Source organism: Juglans microcarpa x Juglans regia, chromosome 2D, assembly GCF_004785595.1.
Source record: "Juglans microcarpa x Juglans regia isolate MS1-56 chromosome 2D, Jm3101_v1.0, whole genome shotgun sequence".
NCBI classification, from domain to species: domain Eukaryota; kingdom Viridiplantae; phylum Streptophyta; class Magnoliopsida; order Fagales; family Juglandaceae; genus Juglans; species Juglans microcarpa x Juglans regia.
Genome location: NC_054596.1, coordinates 31,137,767 through 31,160,852, shown reverse-complemented (window position 1 = coordinate 31,160,852; position 23,086 = coordinate 31,137,767). Strand labels below are relative to the sequence as shown.

General features: G+C 39.8%; 1 protein-coding gene across 3 annotated transcripts; it reads right to left on the bottom strand.

Moving 5' to 3' along the window:
- Positions 1-110: 110 nt before the first annotated feature.
- On the bottom strand, positions 111-23,086 carry LOC121248959 (phosphoinositide phosphatase SAC3). 3 transcript variants are annotated; one of them, XM_041147588.1, is made up of 17 exons: positions 22,284-23,086; positions 21,228-21,432; positions 20,977-21,142; positions 20,009-20,231; positions 19,401-19,477; positions 18,983-19,170; positions 18,811-18,908; positions 18,550-18,683; positions 18,305-18,433; positions 17,697-18,072; positions 8,680-8,801; positions 8,054-8,167; positions 7,035-7,220; positions 1,988-2,164; positions 1,514-1,622; positions 999-1,032; positions 111-857 (listed from the first exon to the last, which is right to left on the bottom strand). In XM_041147588.1, exons 1-17 carry the CDS (start codon positions 22,398-22,400, stop codon positions 844-846), a joined length of 2,469 nt encoding a protein of 822 aa, XP_041003522.1. In that variant the 5' UTR covers positions 22,401-23,086; the 3' UTR covers positions 111-843. The 3 variants fall into 3 exon arrangements, with proteins under 3 accessions (XP_041003522.1, XP_041003521.1, XP_041003520.1); XM_041147587.1 differs by having other exon boundaries at positions 111-1,032; positions 22,284-22,704; positions 22,865-23,085; XM_041147586.1 differs by having other exon boundaries at positions 111-1,032; positions 22,284-23,085.

The following is a 23,086-nucleotide window of genomic DNA, read 5'->3' as shown; positions in this document are numbered from 1 at the left end:
ATGCGATGATATTAATTCCTCAAAATAATAATTATTTTTATCTGAATAATCCTCTATGCAATGTAGTCAGAAAATAGCATAAAAAACTAGCACGTGCCTCGATAGTGAAATTTATTTTCAAAAGATTCTCATTGCTCCCTAAAGTCGATGGACTCCAATATCATGGATGTCCTTATCCCAACAAACCTTTCTAAACATGCTAAACACTTTATATACATGAGCATTCTTTCTGTCTCTGAATGTTAGGATTTTTCCTCTCTCACTTTTTAACATTGGATGGAGCAAAAACTTACAAAAGTTTAAGCTTAAAAGAAGTGTCCATTTCAATCAATGAACAGAAGTCCTTTGTAGATACCTACCCATAAGAAAAGGTCCATGTAAACAGACGTCTATTTTGTGGGGGGGGGGGGGCTACAATTACACATATCAAAAGAGGGAGGGAGGGAGTTCTACAGTACCTGGATCTCGCTTGACCACAAATAAACATGAAGCAATATAAAGAATCAATGACCTGCAATTCTGAAACTGGAGCTCGGTCGAGTAGAATGATGATATTTACAAAAGCGGCATCCCTACGAGTCCGCGAATACTAGGATTAAGAAGGAAGAAGATGAGCTCCAAAAAGAATTTTTAATTGTCGCCTATTTACTCTTGTACTTTGGTATTGGGTTCTTTGATCGTGGTTTCTCGGATGGAACTTAATGCTGCAAGTCATAGATGAGGAGCGCCCAGAGGATTGCTTCGTGGGAAAACATCTTACAGAAAAATTGCCGGATTCTCCGTTTCTGATCTCTCTTGTTCCCGCTACCCTTGCTATACTCAATATGGTCTCTTCTCCATGGATCAGTTACAGCAGCCTGAGAAACGAGAGTGAGAATATATCGAATTAGGGTGGAAAAAGTTAGCCTAACTTTAATGGCAGAGTGTCTCTCCATGGTTCACCCAGTGCACAAAGCCATCTGAAAAATCCTCAAGAACATCGGAATTCTGTGCAATACCATAAGATAGCTCTGTTCCGGTCTGCTCCCTCCCCTACATGACATGACACAGGAAAAGACAAAACATCAGCGCATATCAACAGAACCTTCAGTAAGCTTTCTCCAACTTCTGAAGCTAAAAATGTATTTCCGATGGACCAACCAACAATTGAAGATCAAATCAAGATAACTAAGAGCACAATCCACTAGAGAACCAGTATGACCAAAAATCAGCTCAGTATGCATCAAACATCATTATTGTGCAAACTCCATACGTGAACGTTAAGTGCACAAAAGTATACAGCTAAAACAACTATTCCAAATATAATTCCTTGATCACTATATATTTGATTGAAATAAAGATGATGGTCAAAGATATTACTGAAAACAAGATATCTTGTATCTACGAGAGCTTCAAGTTTGATCTACAAGAAATTAGTGCAGGCCAATTCCTAAACAGTTGCAACTTTTACCTAGATACTGTCGATCAATAACATTCTTACATAAGCTCCCAAAGTCCAAAGGCGGGTACTTACTTTCATGCTGGATCCATATTCACTAGTGGAGGGGGTAGTTTCTCCTATCACTCCATTGACAACATTTTCTGACGATAACCCAGCAACTGAAGAGTTTGTGAGCGATGACCTGTGGACATATTTGATGGAGGGAAATTAGCTTCCTCAGTTATAGTTCAAAGATTAGATAACATCCTAGCCACAGTAACTAGGGGAACCAAACTAGTAAAAAGAAACAAACAACTCATTAATCCACCTAGCCAAAAAACAGCCATTAGCCAGCATCAAACCTTCCAATGTAGGATATGGGGAAGGGTGATCTGGATATAGTTCTAACTTTAAGCCCTTTTCTATGAAGTGACAACATTGTACCGAAGAAATTCCCGATCATTGCTTTAACCTTCTCTTGTGCTTAGGTGGCTCTTTTTATGTTTGGGCTTTCCGAATATTTTATTAACAAGGTTATCACTTTCTTAGAGCTGATTAAAAAATTACCTCTCGAATTGCTCTTCCTCGCATGAATTCCCAGAGGAAGATAACCAGTCAAGGTCAAGAAAATTTGAGCAGTTGGACATATCTCCATGTTCTGAGAAGTAAATATGATTGGTTTCAAGGCATCGATCTCTTTGCATATCTCCAAAAAGCTGCCTGCGAGGTATTGATGGGGTATACCTGCATGAAAACATCCACACCACAGGAAATAAGCCAAATAAGGTAAGGAATCATCAAGTAACATGAGTTTATGAATCCCAAAAGAAAACTGTGCTGCATATAGTCTGTTTGCAACGATTGTGTTCACAAATATGAACATAAGAAAGGTAGTATCACTCAATTAATTGCTAAATACACAAAGTAAGATGGCATAAACTAACTAAATACATACATGTTCAAAGAGATACAGTGAAAGTGTCAATACATGCTGACACATAAGACAAGGTTGTTGATACAAATCCAAATACGCATTTCTTACTCGAACATGTTTAATTCGCAAGCAGATAAACTCCCTCCCAAATCAGAACACGAGGACCTGATCATAATCAGACACACCAGCAGGTATTTCAGGCAACTTAGACACTTATTTGACGCCCATCAAGCCAGAAATCCAGTCCAGCCCAAAACACATACGCACTTTTTTCTTTGAACATAGTTTTTGGAGAACCATTCGAGGATTATAGGCTTTTCTTTTACCCTAAAATTACTCCAGTAAGCACCTTCCATCCATTCTCTTCAAGTGTTTGTAGCATCATCTCATATGTGTGCATATCTGGGTGGGCAGGGATATTTCTCATTGGCTCTCTAAGATTACTCTTGGAGTCTTGAAATTCGTCTCCAACGCACTGATCCTTGCAACAAAGCCATAAGAAAGCCAAAAATAGATTGCCTTTGAGCTTAGGCTGGAGGTTGGGCTTGACTTCAACAATATCCTGACTGGCCCACCCAATGATTAGGTCCATTATCACTTGTTCCAGTTAGAATATGAATGGCCCATTTAATCCTTTTCTATTTCTTTGGCCTATAGATTTCTTCCAAAACATCCACTAGTTTTGAGATCATAATCCCTATAGATTCTGGAGGTGGTGGATTGTGGACCTAAACCTGAAAATATATCTTCCATACTTCAATCAGCAAAAGCTGATGCTACAAGCCCCAGTTCACAAAAGTAACTGCTGTTTTTTTTAATGTCAACGAGAATTTTATTGGAGTTGTCCCATATGCCCGGAATGTATACAAAAGAGACCTAAGGAAGATGATAAACGGGTACACAAAAATATGGACACTTAGTCAATTAAACTCTATTGCAAATGCCCAAAGTAACAAAGTGTTGAAGAAGAATTTAAGTTCATCCAATGTCCGCTTATGATCTTTGAAACTTCTATCATTCCTTTACCTTCATATGTACCACCACAATCATTGAGAAATCATCTTCCCTATTGCTGCAATTTGTGTGCTGCCATATAAACCCCCCAAATTTCTGGAAATTCTATCACCCTCATTTTTTTTTTTTGATCAGTAGAAATTCTATCACCCTTATAAGCATAACCCATGCTGACCCGAATCGATCCAAAGAAGTATTCTATAGTGCCCTGGTGGCTACCAAGCAGTGTAGTTGCAGATGATCTACCATTTCCCCATTCTTTTTACAAAGAGTACTACTACATCTACAAAAGAATTACACAAAAATAATCCCACAAACTGATGGGCTTCATCTGATCCGTTAGATCTACTTTACAATAAAAATAACTTTATAATTTGACAAACAACATTAAGCCACATCAGTTTGTGAGATTACTTTTGTGTGATTCTTTTGTGGTTAGAGTAGTTTCCTTTTACAAATACAGCATTGATCCACCACAATGATTTGATGTTTCCTTGGGTTATCTACAGTAAGGATCTTTCCTAAGCTGTACAGCCAAAAACAAAAACTGCTTTTGGAGGGGCTTTGGTCCTCCAAATTTTCTCCCAAGGAAATGGATTACTGTCTCGAATACTGAGGACCCATAATATGAATGAGCACTTCCCTCTCTCAGAAGGGCAACAAAAGGCCTTGTCTACGTCTCCAACTCTCGGTCTACTGCAGTACAAAAAACTCAGTGAAGGCATCAGCTGCTCTGGAAAAATTGACAATTCTACTAAGGGGAGCTATTGGAAAATTCCAGAAAATTGGCTATTGAGGCTTTCTGCACCCACACAATCTCATACTGAAGAGAAAAGCAATGTAAGAGAGACGTTAGATGAAATGCCTCAAAGGGCTCTTGCTTTTCATAATATCATTCGCTACACATGTCTTTCCTTAATACATGAGCACACTGTGCTGTACCATATTTATAGGCAGTTTCTCAAGTGTAATTCTGTTACAGAGAGAGAAATATATTCTAGATGCTTCTACAAGATTCCTTTATTCCGTTTCCTCCATCCTGAGCTGGCAATTCTGTTTCTCCATTCTGTTTTGGTAGTGCGTCGGCAGCAGAGGATTGTTTTGAGCAGGTGTGCTCAGGTGCAGGATAATCAGATGCTCTAATACATACGCTTCTAAAAAAGCTTCCTTGAGGACCCTATCTTGACACCATAAATCATGTCAAAACTTAATTCTGTACCCCATCACCCACCTCACATCCCCTATAACTAGAAAAGGCTCTCCATCCTTTTCTTATATGTTTTTACAATCCCACCCCATGTGGGTCCATTTACCTCATTTGAGCATGGACTACCCCAAGCCGTTCCAAACTTTTAGTCTATTACCACCTTCACTGAGCGTCCATTTCTTGTTGATATCTCCGCACCCATTTCCCAGTCCGGTTGAACATTAACAAATTTCAAACTCCAAACCCTCCACCAAATATCAGAGTGCATACCTTTGCCCAACTCACTAAATGAAAACTTATAACTCTTCACTTATCCCACTGCATAAAAAGTTACGTTGTAACTTCTCTACATGGTTTGAAACCAAAATAACCCAATAGTCCTGGAGAATAGAGGGCCTATTTGGCTTTGCATTTGGGAGACGAAAACACATTATTAACACTTTAAAAAAGCTCTTTTCAAGCAAAAAAAGAGTGTTTGGTTAAAAAATTCTAAAGTTCGTAGTATGTTTCAAAATATTTTTTTTTTATAAGTAAAGCATATTTCAAAATATAAGAAGAAAGGATTGTAATATATTTCAAAATTCCCATTTGTTAGTTTGTATGATTTCGTCCATCAACCAATTCATTTGGAAAGCTTAAACTGCCACAAGTTTGTTGTAACGCTGTTTTTTTTTTTTTTCTTTTTGATAAATAAATAAATTATATTGATCAAAGAATGGCAAAGCCAGTACACAACTCTGATGCCCTAACTAGGTAGGCACATTAGAGGCAAGAAAATCATGAAGGGTCATGCCATTAAAATCCACAGCAATAGCCCAACTACAAAGAGTGCTAAAAAATAAAACTTTAAGCTCCTCCAACGATCTTTCCTGGTCTTCGAAACCAGATGCAAGTTCTGAAGGCCATACTATTTTGCTTTGAGGCAGTTTCTGGTTTGAAGGAGAACTGGGAGAAATCAGAATTAGTGCCAATGGGGGAAGTCTCTAACATACGTCAGTTGGCTCAAACATTGGGGTGCAAGATATCCTCCTTTCCTATGACTTACCTGGGACTTCCGTTGGGGAGTGCATCAAGGGCACCTTCGGTCTGGGATACAGTGATCGAGAAAATAGAGCGGAGATTGGTGGGGTGGAAGAGAATATACTTGTCGAAAGGTGGAAGGACTACCTTGATAAAGAGTACACTTTCAAACCTACCTACTTATTTTTTATCTCTTTTCCCAATACCAGCTAGTGTGGCGAATCGTATTGAGAAGCTCCAACGTGATTTTTTTTTTGGGGGGGTATGGGGGAGGAGTTCAAGTTTCATCTGGTAAAGTGGGAGCAGGTTTGTTGTCCTATCTCTGGTGGAGGTTTGGGGGTTAGAAATCTAAGGGTGTTCAATCGAGCGTTATTAGGCAAGTGGCTGTGGAGATTTGCCAGGGAACCAGACAATCTATGTAAATTGGTAATTGAGAAGAAATATGGTAGTTTATGGGGGGATTGGTGTACTAGAGAAGTAAGGGGGGCATATGGAGTTGGGTTGTGGAAATACATTAGAAGAGGATGGGGGGTGTTTAGCCGGTATGCTAAGTTTCAGTTGGGTGTGGGCTCGAGGATCAAATCCTGGAGAGATGTGTGGTGTGGTAATAGGGCTTTAAAAGATTTGTATCCTTCTCTTTTCTAGATTGCAAGTGCTAAGGATGTTTCAATGGCGGAAGTTATGGAGATACTGGGGGGACAGATCCTTTGGAACATTAATTTTAGTAGGGTGGCACAGGACTGGGAAATAAGCACCTTTGAAGATTTTTATAGCCTCATATATTCTATGAGACCAAACAGGCGGCAAGAGGATGTTTTGAGGTGGACTCTAGTAGGCAAATGTACTTTTTCTGTTCGTTCTTTCTATAAGGCCCTTACTCAAGAGTCTAATACTCAGTTTCCTTGGAGAAAGATTTGGAGACACAAGGCACCTCCCAAAGCTTCTTTCTTTGTATGGACTGCTTCTTTGGGAAAAATACTCACCACTGATAACTTGAGAAAAAGGAGGATCATTATTGCAGACTGGTGTTGCATGTGCAGAGGAGGGGGAGAGTCGGCAGAGCATCTCCTTTTGCATTGTGATACAAAAGGAAGGGGAGAGTCGGCAAACCAGAAACTTCCCCCATTGTAACACACTGTTGTTGTGCAATACAAGGAACATGATGTACCCAGACTCCTTCATTGCATCAGGACAAAAGAAACTAAAATGACTGCTGCAGTAACTTTAAGGACAGCATTTTTTTTTTTTTTTGGGGGGGGGTTGCTAAGCGAGATATTTTTAAAGCTCAAAATTCACATCGACTGAAGAGAAATGTGCAGCTGACCAGGGATGGGACTAGATTTTATCGAATCTAAAAATGTACTGAAAAACAAGATGCCTCTAAACAAATTGAGAAAGGACTTGGCGAGTCCAATAAAGACAAAGTGATGTAAACAAACCTCGAAAAAGCTATATCACTTTCACAAGTTGATATTTCTGGTGATGATTCAGATAGAAAGTTGCTTGATCCTTGTGATTGCTCAGGCAAAACTGAGTTAGAGGCATGCTTCACATTCTTGGCTGACATGGGAGAGCTGCTTTCACCATGTATGTTCCCATCTGATAAGGATCGTTTGAGAATCGACCTAGAGAATGAAAACATAGCAACCATAAACTACACTGCAGCAGCAAATTTTTGTAGAACATATATTGGTTAAAGCCGGCATAATTATTCGCAATTCAACAATCCATGCAGTATGCATAACCATGAAAAAACCTAGCAATCTAGAAAATCGTTCTTGTTTTGGCTGGAGTGGACAAATTCAGGCAAAAACTTGAAAGAGCACAATCGTTATATTGTGCTTGTCAAATTTCTCCAAAAATCAAGATAAGGAACTTATATACTATTTTCTAATTTTCTGCAAATAGTCAACTGCACTATTGCCACAGACAAGTAAAACTGTTTGCAAAAAAAATAAAATAAAATAAGAAGAAGAAAATAGACAGAAAAAGTACATAGGTAGTAAGCAAAACGGTTCCCACCCAGAAGGTACCTCGTAGCCCATCCATGGTATGGTGTCACAACTGGTTTAATTAATGTCTCAGCCCTAACTTTAGCAGCATCTAATACTATCAAAACAATTAACAATTGCTACAAAGTAAATCCTACATGCTATTAATTAAAATTCTGATCTTGCACATGATTCATGATATATCTTGGCATTAAACCAATAACTTCTGACACCAAATCTCACATGCATATATACTAGCGGATGAACTTTTTTTTTTATAAGTATACTAGTGCATGAACTATGGATACCTTGAAGGCAAAGAGGAAAAAAAAAAAAAAAAACTAGAAACTAAGAAAGTCAGATTAACATTTAAATGCATGCATCTATTTTTGCCTAAGCCTATATCTTTTTGCCACCGTGTGCAATCAACTGAAGGAGTTCAAGGCTTCATTTAGCTAGCTAGTTACCTTCCATCTTCATCCACATATGTATGCCCATTCCTACTCGCATCATGGTGCTGGTCTGAATCCAGTTCCCAAAGTGCAGGTTTGCCCTGTTGCGGCTGAAAGTGACCCAAGAATCTGCACAAATAATTTGAAAAGTGAATGAATGTAATACAGAATGCAAAAACTTATTTGAAGTAAAAGCATAAGGAATAAGCTGTGTTAACATTTTATTCTTTCAAAAGTGGTAGCAGTTTTATCAAAAACAAGGAGTAAACCAACCCAAATGTCAACCCCACCCCAGCTGTTTCCTGAAATGACACCAATTACATGGATCAAACACTAGCCCTTCTAATAAAGGAGGATATATACACTTGGAGACAAAGACCGGAAGATAATAAAATTGCAGCAAGACCACACTCTAAACTTTATCTCATCACCACTAAATCTTTACATAGAATAGGCCAGAGGATAAGTTATTTGAGCCAAGACAGTGCCCGAACACTGAAAACAGATGCTCCAACTAAAGAATCAAACTAACATGTATTTCCAACTTGTAGAATAGAGCACGACTGGCAGATAATCTAGAATCAGCACAAACTTTGCATTTCTCCTAGAAAGTAATACAAGGTTTCAAATGCAAGACTTACACATTAATTGCATCTTGTTTCTCCGCATCCATATAGGCATTGCTGTAATATCGTTGAAGAGTTCTGAAGAATTCTTGAGACTGCGTTGCTGCTTTCCACTGACCCCTTCTCTCGGAGAATATCTATGGCATCAGAAGTTGAAGAAGTTAACAAATGAAGCAGGATAGTATCAATTTAGATGATTACTTAGGCAACATAGTGGGAGAGGGGAAGAAGCTTCATATTCTATTCAGCAATGGAAGTCATATACTCTGCCTAACACCCATAGGAGTTGTCAATGGGTGGATCCACAACCAGGCACCTAATTAGCAACCATATCAAATAACACTGCATAGTTCACCACCAAACCCCCAAAAGCTAATGCTTCAGTCTAAATTTTAAACTTACAAGGAGCATAGCTATTAGTGTTATAAGTGTGCACCCATCATGGTATCATAGTCTAGTTTGTTTATCAGTGCCCAGTGGAAATATGAGGTTTTAGGACAGTTTCTCTCCGTACACATGCGAAATATTCACACAGTTAGTTTTCTCTTCATTAGTTTTCTGTTAATGGCGTAGGTGTTGGTGGTTGTGGGTGTTGGTTAGTGTTCTATTACATTGGATAGTGCTAGTCATGAAACGTGTTGTGATTTAGGCTAAGCTTTTTGAGGTGAGCAGGGATGGGCGTTACGTATTTTTGAGTGAGAAAGGAAGCAAAGGGGTGAAAAACATGAGAGTAGGGGTGGGGACTGCTAGGTGGTTTTGTAGAACTCTGGAGGGTGGTATGAAGGCTACAGATAAGGGTTTCTACTCTGCTCATAGGGATAGGGACAGAGGCTATATTGCTCAAAGTTGTTCCAATGCTAGAGGGACGTATATGGTTCTGGCAAAGTATGAAGGTGGTGGAAGAAGGAGCTTCATCTTTATCCCTGAAGGCAGAGGTGGTGTGGGCTGGAGGAACCTCATGGTGGTGTTGCAGGATGCTGTTAAAGATGGTGTTGCACCTGTGAAACCCTTGCATGGAGCTCTTTCGTCGTCATGCAGGGAGGCATTAGTTGGTCGACAGGAGGGGCCTTGGGTTGCAAAGGGGTTAGAGACGTCAGGATTGCTCAAGCTTGGTGGTGTTCCAGCTTTGGAGAGGGGTCAGTCCAGCGACATTGATGGCAGGGGGGATGTTGGTCCGAATAAGGAAACATTGTAGAGGCCTTAGCTGTCATCAAAACACGCTTGGGAGAACTAAATGATATAGTTGGTTGGCTGAAACGCAATGTTTTGGGGCAGGAGTTGGAACCTTACGGGGGCTTAGGAAAGGGACAGGCTTTGGGAGCAGTAGATGGGCCTCAGCCCAAGGTTTACTCTCGACCCAGCAGAGTCTGTCGGGACTCCAAAGGCCGCTGCTGACCCATTGGTCCATGGGCCCCTATCAACATAGACGATGAGGCTTCAGGTGGGCTCGCCGCAGGTGTCCGCGCCAATGGTCTCGCCGCAGGCCGTCGCTCCATCGGCGAAGGCATCTACGCCGTCGGAGGGTCCTTTTCCAGAGCGTGAGGGTCTGGTTCGAAGCCAAATCGAGGGAACTCTTCCTCCTTTGGTTGCGGGACATTCACAGACTTGTCTGACGGTGGTCGACGACTCGGCCTCGACTCAAGTTACGCTGGCGAGGGTGGTGGATCAAGTTCTACCATCGCGCGAGGAGGAGAAATCGCAGATTCCATCTCCGTTCAGTAGTTTTCAAGAACTTGACACCCAGAAAATGCCGATCCATACCGTAGAGCCCTCATCTCTTCAGTTGGGTCTTTGTTCTACCTACAACGAACATTTGGAGGTACTATCGGAAGAAGGAGAAATAAGGAGGGGGGTTTTCTTGGAAGATAAAGCTGGGGGGTTATCGCAGGGACGCTTGGAGGTTAATATGGACTTCTCGGATTCTCTTGCAGTGGACAAAGTGGGCACTGTAGTAGAATGGAAAGGAAATAATCTGTTCGGGGGGGAGGGAGACGAAGTAGTAAGGGAGCCTTTTCCATTATATTGTTCATTACCGAATGACTTTGAATTCTCTGAGTGGGTATTCCAAACGGTAAAGGACATACAACAGGTTGTGGGTATGAAATGTGTGGGATATGAAGAACAGTTTATGGCCCTCCTCACGTCCATTGAGGCGAGTCATATTTAGTCCACGAAAGCTGATTCTAAGAAGAAAAGGGAGCTTAATAGGCTTAATTGGTCGTTGAATGAGGGTAGCTCAAGCCGCGTTAGGTCCAAGGGGAAGGGGTTGACTGTGTCTTTATGAAGCCAAAAATTGTGTCTTGGAATGTTCGCGGGTTGAACAAGGCTAATAAACGGCTACGCATAAGAAATCTACTTCGGGATTGGAAGGCGGATATCGTATGCTTACAAGAAACCAAACTGAAATTGGTAAACAGAAAGCTCGTGAGAAATGTGTGGGGTTGCCCGTACACAGATTGGGCCTATCTAGCTTCTGAGGGGGCATCGGGTGGTATTTTGGTGATGTGGGATAAAAGGGTTGTGGAGAAGATGGAGGAGTTTGTAGGGGAATTTACAGTGGCTTGCTCTTTTAAGATGGTAGAGGATAATTTCTTGTGGGCTTTTGCAGGTGTTTATGGACCGAACATTGACAATATTAGAAGCCGTTTGTGGGATGAAATGACTGCTATCTATAGTGGCTGGGGACTTCCTTGTTGCATTGGAGGAGATTTTATTGTAGTAAGGTTCCCTAGTAAAAGATCTGGAAGCACCCAATTACATCCAGCCATGGCTGAATTTTCAGAGTGCATTTTTTACCTGAATTTGGTTGAACTCCCTCTAGTTGGCGGTCTCTTCACATGGTCTAACAGTCAAACTTGGTCCCGGCTAGATAGATTTTTAATATCGCCGGACTGGGAAAGCCATTATCCGGAGGTATGTCAGAAGCGACTATCGTGTCTATGCTCGGATCATTTTCCAATATTATTAGATGGAGGTGGTATTCAAGGAGGTCGTCGTTATTTCAAGTTCGAAAACATGTGGCTTAAAAGCGATGGCTTCATGGAGATGGTAAGGCTTTGGTGGTCTTCTTATCAGTTTTATGGTACCCCCCCTCTTATATTCTTGCAGGCAAACTGAAAGCGTTAAAGGAAGATTTAAAGCTTTGGAATTCCCAATCGTTTGGAAATATAGGGGAGCAAAAGAAAACTTTAATGGAGGAGTTACAGAATCTTGAAAGGATTATTGAGGATAGGGCTCTTACCCCAGAGGAAGCTTCAAGCAAGACAGCGTTGGCATCAGAGTTGGAAAGGGTTTTAACTTTAGAAGAGATCTCTTGGCGACATAAGTCAAGAGCTCTTTGGTTAAAGGAAGGGGATCGAAGCACTAAATTTTTCCATAAAGTGGCTAACTCTCATCGGAGAACTAACTCTATTGAGATGCTGAAAATCAACAGTAGTGATTGCACAGAGGCCCCTGCGATCCGAAAACATGTGGTGAATTTCTATGATCGTCTATTTATAGAAAATGAGGGTTGGAGGCCCAAACTAGATGGACTTGGTTTTGAGTCCATAGAACCACAGACAGCATCCTGGTTGGAAAGATCTTTTGAGGAGGTGGAGGTTTTGGATGTGGTTCGTAAGATGGTAAATGATAAAGCACCAGGTCCCAATGGTTTTACGATGGGGTTTTTTCAAACATATTGGGAGGTTGTGAAAGATGACATTATGAGTGTGTTTCATGAGCTTTTCTCGGCAGGGAAATTCAAGAAAAGTCTGAATGCTACTTTTATTGCTTTGATTCTGAAGAAATCTGGAGCGGTGGAGTTGAAGGATTTTAGGCCCATTAGCCTCATTAATGGGATATACAAAATCATTGCAAAGGTGCTTGCTAACAGGTTAGGGGTGGCAATTGATAAAGTAATCTCAAAGCCACAAAATGCTTTTGTAAGGGGTCGTCAGATTCTGGACTTGGTCTTAATTGCAAATGAATGTCTGGATAGTAGATTAAAGTCCAGCACTCCAGGTATTATTTGTAAACTAGATATGGAAAAAGCATATGATCATGTTAACTGGGAATTCCTCTTGTACTTACTGAAGAGATGTGGCTTTGGGGAAAGGTGGTGTATGTGGATCAGATGGTGCATTTCCAAGGCAAGATTTTCAGTCTTGATCAATGGTAACCCAGAGGGTTTTTTCAATAGCTCTCGAGGCTTAAGACAGGGTGATCCTTTGTCCCCTCTGCTTTTCGTTATCGTCATGGAGGCTTTGAGTAGGATGTTATCGGCTGTGGTTGGTCATGGTTTTATGGCTGGTTTTTCTGTGGGTGATCCACAAAGGGGCCTTATCTCGGTCTCCCATTTATTATTCGCAGATGACACTTTAATTTTCTGTGATGCAGAGCAAGATCAACTTAGGGCACTGAAGGCGCTTCTTTTTTGTTTCGAAGCAACGTTAGGTTTAAGAGTTAACTTCGATAAATCAGAATTAGTGTCTGTTGGAAACGTCAACATTTCTCGATAGTTGGCTAACACTCTTGAGTGCAAAGTCGCTTCTCTTCCTATGACGTATTTGGGGTTACCATTGGGGGCTGCTTCACGGGCTTTGTCTGTTTGGAACACAGTTATTGAGAAAATAGAACGAAGATTGGTTGGGTGGAAGAGACTATTTATCGAAAGGAGGCCGGGTGACGCTTATCAAGTGTACTCTCTCTAACCTACCAACTTACTTTCTATCTTTATTTCCAATTCCAGCTAGTGTGGCGGCGCGAATCGAAAAACTTTATCGGGATTTCTTATGGAGTGAGATGGGAGATGAATTCAAGTTTCATCTAGTCAGTTGGGATAAGGTATGCAGACCAATTCCTTCAGGTGGATTGGGGATAAAGAATTTGAGAACTTTTAATCGGGCATTGCTTGGGAAATGGCTTTGGAGATACAATGTGGAACCAGAAGCTCTATGGAAATTAGTGGTTGATTGCAAACATGGTAAGATGGGAGGGGAGTGGTGTACTAGAGAGGGGAATGGGTCCTATGGGGTGGGGGTTTGGAAGCATATACGACGTGGTTGGGGGGTGTTTTCTCGTCATACTAAATTTTTGGTGGGGGAGGGCACTTGTATAAAATTTTGGAGAGACATTTGGTGTGGGGAGGAGGCTCTAGTAGTTGCATTCCCTTCTGTTTTTCGTGTGGCATGTGATCAAGAGGCTTCTGTGGCGGATCTCATGGTTCGTTCAGGGGATCAACTCCATTGGAATGTCATCTTTAGTAGAGTAATACATGACTGGGAACTTAACAGTATTGAGGCCTTTTTCAGTCAAGTGTATTCTACGAGGATGTCTGGTTTGAGAGAAGATAAGCTGTGGTGGAATCCGGCAGGTAAGGGTATTTTTTCGGTTTGCTCCTTCTATAAGTCCCTTACTAAGCTTCCAAACATGCATTTTCCTTGGAAAGGTGTGTGGAGGAATAAGGCACCTCCAAAAGCACTATTTTTCACTTGGACAGCAGCTCTGGGTAAGATTTTGACCACTGATAATCTGCGGAAGCGCCAGGTTATTATTCTAGAATGGTGTTGTATGTGCAAGAAAGCTGGCGAGACAGTGGATCATCTTATGCTACATTGTGAGATAGCTAGAGCATTGTGGAGCGATGTGTTCATACGTATAGGGTTGATTTGGGTCATGCCTGCTACAGTGGTAGAGTTATTGGCTTGTTGGGTTATGCCGGGTGGTGCTCCACAAATCAAAGCTGTGTGGAAGATGGTTCCTATTTGTATTATGTGGTGCATATGGCGGGAGCGTAATGAGCGGACATTTGAGGATAAGGAGCTGACATTAAAGGATCTTAGAATTTTCTTATACCGCACCTTACTTCTGTGGGCTAGTGCTGTAGATTTTAATGGCCTAACTGTACATGATTTTCTTCTTTCTTTTTTAGCAACTAGATAGGTCCTATCTCTTGTATTCCACCTTGTAGACCTGGGCTTGGCCTATTCTTATTTATACTACCGTTTACTTATAAAAAAAAAAAAAAATCATAGTCTAGTTATTCTTTGGTGTTGAAATCTCAAACCTTCCTTCCAGTAACTTCTTCAGTTTTACACATTCAGCACTACATTTAGTTTAAATTTTGATAGGCATGCAAGCAAAATGCTTTAATATTAACCAAAGGCACTAAAGGCAATTGTTGACCATTACATAGAGCTGGTCTCACCAACTAGGGCAACAGTTCCTCCATTGAACCCCAGGATAGCTAGAACACCACAAGTTAGAAAGTTCAGAAAATAGAGTCCCCACTTGTTTCTCCAAATGCTTTTCTAAGGGAAATAAGGGGTAACACTTTGGGAAGAGCGCTTTATAAAAAGACTCAACCCCAAATGTTCGTAAAGGGAATCCAACAGGTTTTGTCAGCCCCACCACTCCACATGAAGTACAAACAATTAAAGAAGAATGAGGTCAACTCCACCTCCCAATCTTGTGCTGGTCTAATAACAAGCAACCTTCCATAGGGTCGCACTATCAGAGATATGCAAATGTTCCGCAACCAATGCATTCTTACATTGGGATATGCTAAAAAATGTTGAGAGAACCTGTCTTCAAAGCCTAATCCCCACACCATCTGCTTAGTTCCATCAACCAGCTTGAATCTAACACAACATAGTAAATCCCCAAACCCCCTCGTTATATTTTCCACACCTCAAGCATGTTTAGAAACTAATAACTGATGCAAAACAAGATCCGGAAGTGAGACCACCTTTAAATCCATTGCATTTTGAGTAGAGAACGTTGGTCACTTGTACTCGGTTTGTTTTGGGTATCCCCCGGTTGACGGCTGGCATGTTGGCTTAATTTAACAGAGCAATTTAGAAGGCATAGAATTGAGATTTGGAAGGCTATTCCTTAGATTTGGAGAGGATGCTAGGGGATTTGAGGGTCCTTTGCTTGGATGGATTCTTCTTGCTGCTTTTCCTTATCTTCTCTACCAGTGTTTCTTTCTTTTTTTTTTTTTTTTTTTTTTTTTTTTTTTTTTTTTTTCTGGTTTTAGAAATTAGCTCTATTTTTCCTTGGGTAATCTCTTGGATGCTTCCTATGTACCAGGGTTACACCCCTCTCTCACACTTTTTAATTAAACTTAATTCAATTATCAAATGATCAAGTATGGGAAAGTAACAAATCATAGAAATACAAACTGAGTAGCAGGGAGAGAGCACCTCCTAGTGACTAAGTGGCAGTGACAGTGGAGGTATGTCTCTCATCCCATAGTGAAGCGGCCAAATGTATATTATTTGAAAAGAAACAAAACCTTAAATTATTTTATATCGAAAATATACCAGTTATCAACTGGGCCAGATTAACGTTAAAAAAAGCTGGATTTGCCAGTTGAGAATTAGGCATGTTCAGCTTCTTCAATGGAAAAATATGGCTTCCCTTTAAAAAGTTGTAGTCAAATCAAAATAAAACCCATATAAAAAGACAGATCCTACCCCCTGCACAGGGGCAACCATTTTAGAATGCGCATTGTCACCAAGTAATTCTGTTAGATCAGTTTTGGAATAGCCAAAGAAAGAAAGAAATTATACAAAATTTCATCACATCACACTTAAGATGAAACACCACTACGTCCCCACATTGGGCAGGAGATCTATGATAGAGGTGAATGAAGAAGATAACAGTGCATTGAGATCTTTAAATGAAGAAGATAACAATATGCTCTCCCATTAAAGGAGGATTGGGTATTCAGAACTTGAAATCTTTCAACAAAGCGCAGCTTGGCAAATGGTCATGGAGATATCACTATGAACAGGAAGGCCTTGTGGAGAACCGTCATTGAATTGAAACATGGAGAACCATGGGGAGGATGATGTTCTAATGAGGTGAGCGGGCCTTATGGAGTGGGGTTGTGGAAGCATATAAGAAGAGGTCAGAGCACATGCAAGAGATATCCACTTACTATGGGTAATGGATCCAAGGTCAAGTTTTGGCATGATGTATGGTGCAGCGATAGGGCACTCAAGGAAACTTATCCACAAGTCTATGGTCTAGCAAGAATGAAGGAAGCCTCGATTGTGGACCATCTAATCATCTCCAATGGTATTCCCCGATGGAAAGTTAGATTCCTTAGAGAAGCACAAAATTGGGAAATTAATGTTTTTTCGGCGTTCTTTGACATTGTGTATTCCACCCATTTGTCGAGGGGGAGTGGAAGACAAGATTTTTTGGTGCCATAGTCCGCTCTTTCTACCAAACCATGACCACGCGCAACACAAATCCATTCCTGTGGAAAAGCATTTGGAAGACAAAGGCACCTCTAAAGGCAACATTTTTTGTATGGAAACTTCTTTGGAAAAGATCCTCACTCTTGAGGAAATGTCAAATCATAGTCATGGACTGGTGTGGTATGTGGCAAAAGAGTGGAGGGTCTGCTGACCATCTACTACTTCATTGTGAGTTTGCCAAGACTTTGTGGAATGATGTCTTTGCTTGGTTGGGACTGGCTTGGGTGATGTCAAGAAGGGTAAGCGATCTCCTTGCTTCTTGGAGACACATTCGGGCAACTCTCAAATTGCATCAACATGGAAGATGGTCCCAATATGCCTATGGTGGTGCATTTGGAGGGAGAGGAATGAAAGAATCTTTAAAGATCAAGAGCATCAATGGATGAGCTTAGAAACTTATTTTTTAATACTTTACTCCATTGGTCGATTGTAATAGATTTTCATCGCATGACTTTTCATGAATTCCTTGTATCACTAAACTAGCACGCCTAGGCGTTGCTCTTGTATGTCCCGTATACTTGGGCTCTTGTATACTCTTTTGATCAATAAAAATTTGTTTACCGAAAAAAAAAAAAATGCATTTGAGTGCCAAATCTCACATCGGTTCCTTACAAGGTAAAACGAAGATTTATAATGATTCCAAATGGTTCAAATTGTAATATTGACTAATTCTTTTTGAGTACAAGCCCAAATGTGGCTTGGGCTTTCCTTGGGGTCAATATATTGAATTTTGGAATTACTAAGCAGCGTGCATTAAGAAGAAGCATGAAAAGTGAGAATTACCTTATTATGAGCAGCTGAGCCACCATATTGGTGAGCAAGTGTGTCACCCATTTTCTCATAAAACCCCATAAAATCATCAGCTAAAGGAGCATCAAGATCTATCTTTGGGTTGTCTGCGACTCCCAGAACATGAAGTTGTTGTCCAAGAGCTGCTAATCCATAAGCATATTGAGCAACATTAGTGCGATCCAGGCAATCTATACAATTGGTCCTGAGAACCCCTTTCTGAAACATGGGTGGCTTGACAGGGTAATTCCCATTAGCAACATTACTAGCACCATTATTACAACCACCAAGTTTCCTTTCTACGTAATCATCATCCTCATTATCACAGTTGCAGTGCCTCTGAGGCGAAAAGTTATCATTGTCCAAATTCCTGAATCAAGTTTCAAAATCAAGCCATGGCATCAGATACCCCCAGTATTAGTAGAAAACATGCAAACTAGTTAGTCTTAAATATATAACTTCATCAGGCTGATAAGATGACCATTGGAACAAAACCTCTTAGCACTGACTCAAGTTTTTAAGTATGTATAAAGAATCATGATGATCAAAATCACATAAATGATTCGGGGGAAGATATTACAATGAGATAGCAAAAAACTAACCCAGACAAAAGCCATCTCACACACCCTTCATGCCTAAAGGCTGGTGTTACTTGGCAATAAAAGAATCCCGTTAGCGTCAATGCATATGCAGCCACTTTGCTCAGTAGGAGTAATGCATTTGTAGCTTTGCTGGAATTCGGTTAGGGAGAAAATAAGCATTTGCAGGAAAAATCAAACTACCAATAAAAGAAATAGCATTGTTTGAAAGAAGAAAGAAGCAAGAACTGAGCACGTTAGACTTATACCTCCGAGAATGTTTATGTAGATCCCAGTGAAGAAACCTGAGACGGTTCTCCTCTGGCAAACTCTTATTAATGAAATCAATTGCATTAGCAAACTCTGCACGGAGGATGGACTCTCGGGGCTTCTTCTCATGTGACTATTTATTGCCAAAATTCAAATAGATACCATGAGGGATGTCAAAATAAATTAAAAAAACATATCAATTACAGACAATCAAATGTATTTAATATTTGAACCGTAAGTAACTTAAAATATATTCTCACCTTAATCAAATTCAAAATTATTATAGGGTTTTCATATCTATTGACAAGATTTTCAAAATGAAGTCTGGTGGCTTCAAAATTTTGGTCCTTCTTCGACACTGGAAAAGGGGGGAAATCAGTAAAAGAAATATATGGCATAAAGTTAGCTGATGTTACTTATGCAAGGACATACATATAATGTCTGGTTTAATATTCAAGCGTGACGTCTCCTGTGACCAGAAAAGAGGAATTGAGCCTCGGTTCTGGACTACAGAACTTATCTGCATGGGAAACCCTTCTGGAACATCCTCAAACACAATCTGTTCTGTTTCAACATCATTAGCAACTCTGCCCTTCTCATTTACACCTCTTTTCAGATACCTAAATAAGAAGTAAAGTTCAATCTTAACCATGGTACATAATTTATATTGTTTTACAATGGCAAATGAGAACATATTATCCAATTTAATTATGTGACGGACATAATATAATGTTCTAGCAATAATTTAAAACCATTGAAAACCACAAGAAGAAAAAGCAATTTTCTAATATATGCATCCATTCCCATTCTAAGCACATGGTGTATCTGAAAAGCCTACATGCACCCCTACCTGGTGCCCGCATAGTGACGGGAACGCCTTGCAATTAGGGTCAGTTTGAATTCTCGTCCATATAGAGAAAGTGTTGCCTAGATTCAAATAGCAAATCCATCAGAGAAATATAAAATAGTGAAGCTCAAAGAGGGACAAAATATTATCTGTATTTTGGGTAGGCAATATTCAAACAAGTCATCGAGTTTCGGTAAATTTATTAAACCAGCAATAACAATAATTAGTAGAACTATGAGTCCAAGAAATAAATATTATTTGTCCGCATTCCATTCACTTCGCAAAACTAAATCCAAAAAACAAAAGCATGTCAATGAGACGAGTACAATCACTTGGACAATTGAGAACAAAAATGAAATGGTTTCATCTTCATAATGAATAAAATGCCATGCACACAGTATCAGAACCTGGTAAAATTGAAATTGAAATTATTTAAAAAGTAATATTCATATCCAGAATTGAGTCTATAGTTAAAAAAAACTACTGAACGGGAAAAGAAAACCTTGCAACAGCTATAGCAGAGTTATTTGAAAGTTTTGCTCAATTTTCCCATCCACCTTACCATATTTCCCTACTTATGTCCAATCAAAAACAACATTATAGGTTCTCACCTGCTTAAAAAACCCATAAACCAAAGCAACTGTCCAAAGCGTATTCTGGAGGTGATTCCGGATTTCCCGAGTCAAGAACTCATTCCAGACAAACATGGTTTCATAGAGAACCTGGCCAGTGTCTTTATTACACAAGTTCTTTTGAAGACTACGCATAATATGGTATGAGTAGCTAAAAAAGAAATCCTTTGTGAGATCCACCATGCACAGGAGCTTCTTGTATCTGAGTCATCAATCCAACAAAGAAGAAGTTAGTGACAACAGTGGCAATATTTAGAGCAAGAACAATTTGTTATAAGAAGAAGAAGAAAGATACACATTTATAAGAAACTTTCAATAGAATGAAGCCTGAATGTGCCCCATAAACTTGGTTCTGTAGATATAGATGGATACACACTAATTCATAAAAGGAAGATACACATTAAATAAACAACTTTCAAAAGAATAAAGCCTGATTGTGCCCCATAAAACTTGATTTTGTATATATAGGCAGGTAGACATTAACGAATAAAGGAGTCAAGCTTCACTTGTCAGTTGCAGAATTTCATCAACTAGCCTCAGCAAATTCAAACCAAGTTTGGAAGACGCGATTAATTCAATGTGATACTTTACCAATTCAATTCATGTGATCTCTAATGAAGATTAAAACTTGGAAGGAATGAAAATAACTCCAAGGGTGCAGACTAACAGATCCTCATCTTAACATGGCCGCACCATATTCTTGCATTGACAAAATTACTATGCTTCAATGTATTACCATTGAAGTGCATAATAAGTGATGAACAACAAGAGAATGTGGTCAAAGTCGGACTTTCTGTTCCCAAAATAAAGGGAAATAAAGAATGGATGAATAGCATTAAACACACTAGGTTTTCACAAAAATAGAGATACAAAGCCAAGTAGCATTCACAGTTCCCCTAACAAGTACCACAGTCAAAATACATTTACATGCAGAAGGGAATAGGGACCTGTTCTCATTCTTCCAATTCGTGATACTGTTCTGAACATCAGAGTTTGGAAGTGGAATCATCTCACTCTTGGAGACAGCATATACAGTGTGACCACAGATTGCACCAATCTGTCTTCTTTTTGTGATAAGCAGCATGTAATAAGGACCCAAAAATTTGATGAACCCTGAACACAGTAAACCACTTTTGAGTACGATCATAATAACAATAAATTATTTTGATTGAAAGAATGCAAACTTCGGTCCACATACCGACAATTCCATAACAAGTAGTGACAAACTTTAGTCCACCTGTGGACTTGTTTCCTTCATGTATCCGCCTCAACAGGTCAGAACACTCAGGTTCCGTATACATGGTAGAGTCTTCCTGGATGTTTAGTTCTGAAGGGTCCAACCGGTCAATCTTTAGCACTCTCCAATATGTTCTGCTCTTGTCCCTTCCTATCATATAAAAATTCTGCAGCATAAAACATAGTAAATAGTTGCTTGACTTAGTTTGCATATTACAAAGATTTTGCAATGCACACTAACCCAGTTACAGGATGACTTTCACACGAACCAAATATTTCACCTACTTTTAATAGCCAAAGACTAATACTAACGATAAATTTCTAATTTATAAAGCAAAGAATGTCACAACAGAAAATCTACTAACACTAATATTAAAATGACTTAGAGCGAGCTATATGACATTGACATGGCAATTTCAATACACTGTCAAATTTAATGAGACCGGCCAATTGGGATGGTCCTCTAACTATATGGTAAATGTGGGTTAGGATTCTTATGTCATATGCGAAAATAAATAAATAAATAAATCAATTAAAATGCCTAATGATTGGAAACTGCCACAAGCTGAATAAAGGTATGCCCAAAAGGAAATGAGTAATATATAATGGGAAATTTGCATTTGATGGAAGCAATCTGCAAAAAGGGGTAAGAATATAAATTAGTAGGTGAGCAAAGGTTACGCCGATTGAGAATTAGACCATACACTCCAAATCAAAAAGATATACGAAAAAATGCCTCAACCAGCTAGACCTCTAAAACTTTTTATATTGCTATTATAGATACTAGCACAAGTTGAATTAGTTCCTTAAAGTTAGAAGTCCAAACAACAACCTTCCTTTCTCCCATGCCATTTGAACAAGGAATTTGATGTGGTACCAAAAAAATCCAAATGCTAAAACAAAACACAGGTTTTAATTAATTGCACATTTCACCTAAGTAAGAAGAAAAATAAGAGATGTTAACATTTGGAATAGAAATGAGAGAGAGAGAGAGAGAGAGAGAGAGAGAGAGATTTACCGATCGCGTCTCGTAAAGCCTGAATTTGTGCATGAAAGCGTGAGCAGGAGGAGGACCAAGGGATTCGTCAACGACAGAGGGAAAGTGGGAGGAGGGCTCATTCTCTGGCGACGCCATTGATAATATTCCAGATCGACCCCCTCCCCCGCCGAGCCTTAGGGGCTCAGGCTCTGGCTAAGGGATTATACTATCAGAATTGCATCCAGTTTTCTATACTTACGAATAATATGTGAATATACATCAGCGAAATAGTCTCCAAGAAACAACTCCCACCGCGCATACAATCGAGTTAGGCTGCTTCTAACACAACATGCTCTTCTCTTTGACCCCTGCCTACAATTACTGTTTATTATTCCAACACCAACTCCTTTTCTTCCATTCCCAGCCAACGCGAGAGAGAGAGAGAGAGAGCTTTTGATCTCTTCAATCAAGGGGAAAACAGAATCAAATAAAGGCAAAGGGAGCACAAGTGAGAGAGAGAGAGATCGAATATTTACCCAAAAGAAACAGATATATGTACCGAATATATACGTAAAAATGTACAGAAATCGAAAGAAGAAGAGGGAGGTTCGGAAAGATACGAGCAGAAAGAAGATCGAGCTGGAAAGATATCGATTTGGGAGGTTCAAGAAGACCCGGAGTCCAAACCAGAGAGAGAGAACTTCTAATTATTGGTGATGTTATTCATATTTATAAGAGAGAGAGAGAGAGAGAGCAGCAGCAGCTGCTGTTTTTGTTGTTGTGTTATTCAAACACTCCAGATAGAGAGACGGGAAAAAGAGAAACTCAGATCCAAAACAAAA

Coding starts and splice junctions, on each gene's coding strand:
- LOC121248959 (XM_041147586.1), bottom strand. CDS start 22,400: ATGGCGTCGCCAGAGAATGAGCCCTCCTCCCACTTTCCCTCTGTCGTT. Junction 21,433..22,283: donor GGCTTTACGAGACGCGATCG/GTAAATCTCTCT, acceptor TTTATGCTGCAG/AATTTTTATATGATAGGAAG. Junction 1,623..1,987: donor GAGGAAGAGCAATTCGAGAG/GTAATTTTTTAA, acceptor ATATGTCCACAG/GTCATCGCTCACAAACTCTT.